The sequence below is a fragment of the Phymastichus coffea genome, unplaced genomic scaffold (genome assembly GCF_024137745.1).
Source record: "Phymastichus coffea isolate CEN01 unplaced genomic scaffold, Cenicafe_Pcof_1.1 PCOF00025, whole genome shotgun sequence".
In the NCBI taxonomy this organism is placed as follows: domain Eukaryota; kingdom Metazoa; phylum Arthropoda; class Insecta; order Hymenoptera; family Eulophidae; genus Phymastichus; species Phymastichus coffea.
In genome coordinates, this window is record NW_026706836.1 from 2,755,703 (window position 1) to 2,761,156 (window position 5,454).

Genomic DNA, 5,454 nt, shown 5'->3' on the forward strand with positions numbered 1-5,454 from the left:
CATATTTTTGAGTTTTCATGAACTAAAACGTTTTTTCCTTTTTTCCGGATTACGTCTCTGATTGAAATTTTATTTCCGGATTTTCCGTTTTTAAGAAAATTGTGAAAAAAAATCGGGCGTTCGGACAGTGCTCAATATGCAATGAACATTTTTCTCCTGTTTAAAAAGAAATAATATCGATAGTGGATGGTAGCTCCTTATTCCCGGATTACGAAACAATTTTCCTTTTATCAATTTTCTATCCGAAATTGAGGAAAATGTAAAGATTAGTAATATGCGGCAGTTAGGCGATAAAACAGGTCAAACATTTGCTAATCACCAGATATTCCTATACGAGTTCGACAGTGCGTACAGTTATATGTTACTCTCATGTGTCAAATATATAATGAACAAATAATCGACGTATACATGCATGTAAATTGCAAATATGTATTTTTTTTAATGAGCCTGCATCACTAGTCCCCATGAAAAATACTTTTGACAAAGTAAAAAATTGCATGAAGGCTTCGCTAACAATTTTAATTCTTTTTAACTGTTTTTTATTATGCTAGATAAATCTAATGCAAAATTTAAGACATTTTCCGTTTTGAAATTCACTCTCTATCAATCTCATTATTTGCTCAAAATTATTTGTTTTAAAAGTAATACAATTTTATTTAAAAATGGCATGGACGCTAAAAATTATTTTCAGACCTCTTATACAAATTAAATTAATATGTATTAAATGATACAATAATTAAAAGCAAATTAACAAAAAATTTTATGTATGACATTCTATGCTTCAACTGATAGTCAGGAATATTTAATATATGATATTCATTTTTTTCCTGAAAATGTTACTAAAAAGTCATTAATGAATTTTTGAAGATGACGAAATAATATACAGGTTGATTCTGAAACATATGAAGAGTTTGGTACCATTCGATTCGTTTTGAAAAATGGAATAAGATGGCACAGTTAAAATTTTTTTTTGATAATTAGTCAATTAGATAATCGCGATTGAATGTCAGCCAATGAGCGGCTGGCTACGGCCGACGGGCCGCGCGACGGCGAGTCGCGACGGAGAAGGGAGGTCGACTCGCGCATTTTAATCAATAGGTGACAGAGGTGCTCACTTCTTGACCTGTTACTGCTAGCAGCCGTTATGTTGATGTATTTTGATATTATGAATATCAATAATAATATGGATAAAATTATTAAAAAATACGTTGCAATGTAATAATGCATTACATTGTTTTGTATTGTAAAAAACATGAATTGTACAAATTGAATAAAAACATTGATGAAATTTCGAACGAGGCATATAAGAATTGGACAACATAACCGAAAAATACAAAGGGGACCCACAAAAACTGGTGACGAAGCTCATCAACATGCTGGTGATCAAAGATGAGCTTCGTCGCATGACACCTACCGGGAAAGCCGGTACGGTTGCCATTCCGCAAGCCATTTATGAAGGCGTACTCGGTAAGATATTATCTAATAATATAATCATTGAAAAGTAATTATTCTTGTTTTTGTTTTCCAGAATTGGTTAACAAGATTTCGACGGGGGCGGAAAAAATGGCGATGGATAGATATCGGCTAGCTCTGACGCGGATATGCGACAACGCGCGTCGAATTAAAAAATAATTTTACATTTTTTATATTAATTTTTATTTGTAAAACTTATTAATAATAAACAATTTCTGAACAATAACATTTTTTAACACAATAACTTAAACAATAATAACAATAACATAATAATAAGATAAATTAATAATAAATAATGAAAAAAAAAAATTAACAACAATAACAAAAAGTTTAACGAAATCTCCAGCCAGGACCACAATTCCGCCAAACACTGCAAATAAATGGAAAATATTATATTTTTTTTACTTTTTTCTTTAACCTAATAACCCAACAACTTTGCTTACGACTTTTCTACGAACCCAATAAACACAATAACCCAACAACTTTGTTTACGACTTTATTACGACTTTTTTACGACTTTTTTACGACTTTTTTCTTTAACCCAATAACCCAATAACCCAACAACTTTGCTTACGACTTTTCTACGACTTTTTTACGACTTTTTTTACGACTGTTTTACGACTTTTCTATGAACCCAATAACCCAATAACCCAACAACTTTGTTTACGACTTTTCTACGACTTACCTCTTTCTATTCGTCCATCTCCCAGTCTGGATCGTTATCATCTTCTGGATCCCTCTCAAGCTCCTCGTCGCCTACTTCATCACCAGGATCCCCCCCTGCCTTCATGCATTGTTCAAAGTGGCCCCTATCCATTTGTATACATAGGCGAGCTCTTCGTAAAACTTGGAGCGTCGCTCTATGTATTTGATCGGGGGCCACATTTTCTGCCCACTCTTGAACAGCCTGCCAGCATCCATCTGCGTTGCCAGGTGGACCGTTAGAGTAGATGGCCTCTTTGCACGTTCCCCAAACATAATAATCCAATGGATTATGATCTGGGGAACGTGCTGGCCATTCTACGGTACCACCACGGCCTATCCACTCAGGGTAAGACTGGAAAAACATAGAAATCAGTATACTTTTTTTTATAAATTAATAAAAAACAAACAGTAATCAATTACCTCGTCGAGATGGTCCCGGACAGGCTGCGCAAAGTGGGCTGGGGCTCCGTCGTGCATCAGGATGATGTTATTTTGATCTGGGAGGACGTCATCTAGAAGAGCTGGCAGATCATGTTGCAGAAAATCGAGGTACGCACCAGCATTGAGGTTTCGCGGTAGACGGAATGGACCCACAATTCGGTCACGAATCACACCAGCCCATACATTTACGGCATATCTATGCTGCGAACGATCTAAATTATGTTGAAAAATATTGTTAAATATTTTGTTGTGCAAGCAAATACAATATTATTCTTAAAATATACCTTCTCGCACCGCAAATGGATTCTCGTGGGCCCACACATGTTCATTGTGTTGGTTGAACATTCCGATTCGCCCGAAAGTGGATTCATCCGTCCATAAAATGCGATCCAAGATGTTAGGATCTTCGTCAACCGCGTCCACAAGCCAATGACAGTACCTCAATCTCTGTTGCGGATCTCCAGGTTCTAATAAATGATTAAACGGTCTATTGTCTTTAATACAAACCGAGATATAATTGATCAAAACATAAAAATAAATACTGTGTCCGTCAGCATATCAAAGTTACTACAGGATCGACCTCCTGTCGTTACATGCGAATACATAACCGCTATAAATAACAAATTATGCACTTACCTAGTGACTGCACTCACCGGAGATGATACGCATGTTGACCATCATCTTTCATGACCCGTTGTACAGTGCTGTATGAACACGCCACACCTAACGCCGCCGAGACTTGCCGCGAAACAGATCGCAAGCTGTCTGTCGGATCGGCGGCGAAAGCTGCGACGATAGGGTCATGAAGGCGATCGCGTTGGCGTTGGCGTCCTCCATCAGGATTCCTGACCACGACACTGCCCGTTTCCCTCAACCTCCTTACGGTATTTTCTATCGTCCGAGGATTGGGGTGTTGTGCTCTGAGAGGGTAAAGCTCAGCGTACCGTCGAGCAGCTGCATTCGCATTATCCTCAGCCCAGCCCAAGCACAACACCATATCGGTGTACTCCTCGTTGGAATAAGCATTTCTTCTTGCCATTTTGCAACGATGGAGTACACCGTGTCAAGAAAATTTTGCAACTAAGTCTATCAATAGTAATGAACAAATGAATAGCAAAAAAAAAACATTACTATTCATTTGTTTGGAACTATTGATGTTTGACTGTTTCAGAGTTTGCATATTACAAAATATTCAAATCCTTGAACTATCGAAAATTCGATGCTTAAGTTGAGATAATTAAATAAATAGCGTTAAATCCATTACCCTATTGCAACTAATGCAGACCATTAATTAATCAATTTATTGATTGATTGATTGATTGTTTGTTTGAAAAATGTATTTCACATATTGTATTGTATGTAGCTACAATGTAAGTAATGCCTATTGTAACTATTCGTATAGTTTAATATGCGTTTATTAAACATGCAAGTAATTGCACAATGTGCAATATTTTCGTAAAAGCGCATGTAGTACACATGTTTTTATTGATTTCATAAAATTCATGTTTTTTTACGATACAAAACAATGTAATGCATTATTACATTGCAACGTATTTTTTAATAATTTTATCCATATTATTATTGATATTCATAATATCAAAATACGTCAACATAACGGCTGCTAGCAGTAACAGGTCAAGAGTTGAGCACCTCTGTCACCTGTTGAATAACATGCGCGAGTCGACCTCCCTTCTCCGTCGCGACTCGCCGTCGCGCGGCTCGTCGGCCGTAGCCAGCCGCTCATTGGCTGACATTCAATCGCGATTATCTAATTGACTAATTATCAAAAAAAAATTTTAACCGTGCCATCTTATTCCATTTTTCAAAACGAGTCGAATGGTACCAAACTCTTCATATGTTTCAGAATCAACCTGTATATTATATTTTTACCGAGCCTGTCATCGATCGTCAAGTAAATAATGTTGCTTTAAATTGTGAAAATCTATTTGATTTTTCGAAAATGATTATTTCCTAATAATTTTCTTGTATACTAAAATTTAATTTATGAAAATATTTAGGGACTTTGTTCTACATAAGAGCCATCGGATTTCGGACCTCCAAAGTGCACGAAAGTGTAAAAATTAATTAATTATTTGACATTAATTCATAAAATAAAAATAAATATTGCACATGGCCATGTGAAAAATAATAAGTACTTTAATTAATTAATTAAGTATATGTAGTATATTAACCCATTAACGTCCAAAATGTCAAAATTTTTTGCACGTTTTCAAAGTGATTTTTTCCTATGTAATTGGCGTTGAAAAAATTCTTGAATCACATATTCTGATGTAAAATTGCATGCTCTTTCAGAATCCGTTGCCAGAATCATGATAAAACTCACAGGAAAAGAGATATGCTCGATTGAAACATAAAAAACACCTAAATTTTCGAAAAAAAAAATTTTTAGGATTTTTTTTCGAAGTGTTACGGTGAAGATATCACCTTGCGACCGTGATCAAAGGTGATCATGGGATTTGAAGTTTAACAGGGAATATTTTTGTTTACCTTGAACCATCGCTTCTTTACAAAATGGCGGAAAAAACGAATTTTTTTTTTTTCAATCTTCATCAACTTTTTTCTCGAAATCTATGGACTTTAGAGAAAAATACATAAAAACAAAAATGTCTCAGAATCACTCGAGGAACATTCTCAAATTTTTCAGAATTTTTTAAGACAATTTTTGATTTTCCGGGAAACTTGGGAAATGGGATTTTCAAAAATGTCTCAAAAAATTCTGAAAAAATTTGACAATATTCCTCAAGCGATTCTAAGGCATTTTTGTTCTTATGAATTTTTTTCTAAAGTCCATAGATTTTGTGAAAAAAATTGATG

At 35.1% G+C, this 5,454-nt stretch overlaps 1 protein-coding gene across 1 annotated transcript; it reads right to left on the bottom strand.

Moving 5' to 3' along the window:
* Positions 1-2,164: 2,164 nt before the first annotated feature.
* Positions 2,165-3,658, bottom strand: LOC131675560 (histone-lysine N-methyltransferase SETMAR-like). The gene is made up of 5 exons (XM_058954578.1): positions 3,273-3,658; positions 3,213-3,229; positions 2,904-3,113; positions 2,599-2,831; positions 2,165-2,530 (listed from the first exon to the last, which is right to left on the bottom strand). Exons 1-5 carry the CDS (start codon positions 3,656-3,658, stop codon positions 2,165-2,167), a joined length of 1,212 nt encoding a protein of 403 aa, XP_058810561.1.
* Between the last annotated feature and the right edge of the window lie 1,796 nt (positions 3,659-5,454).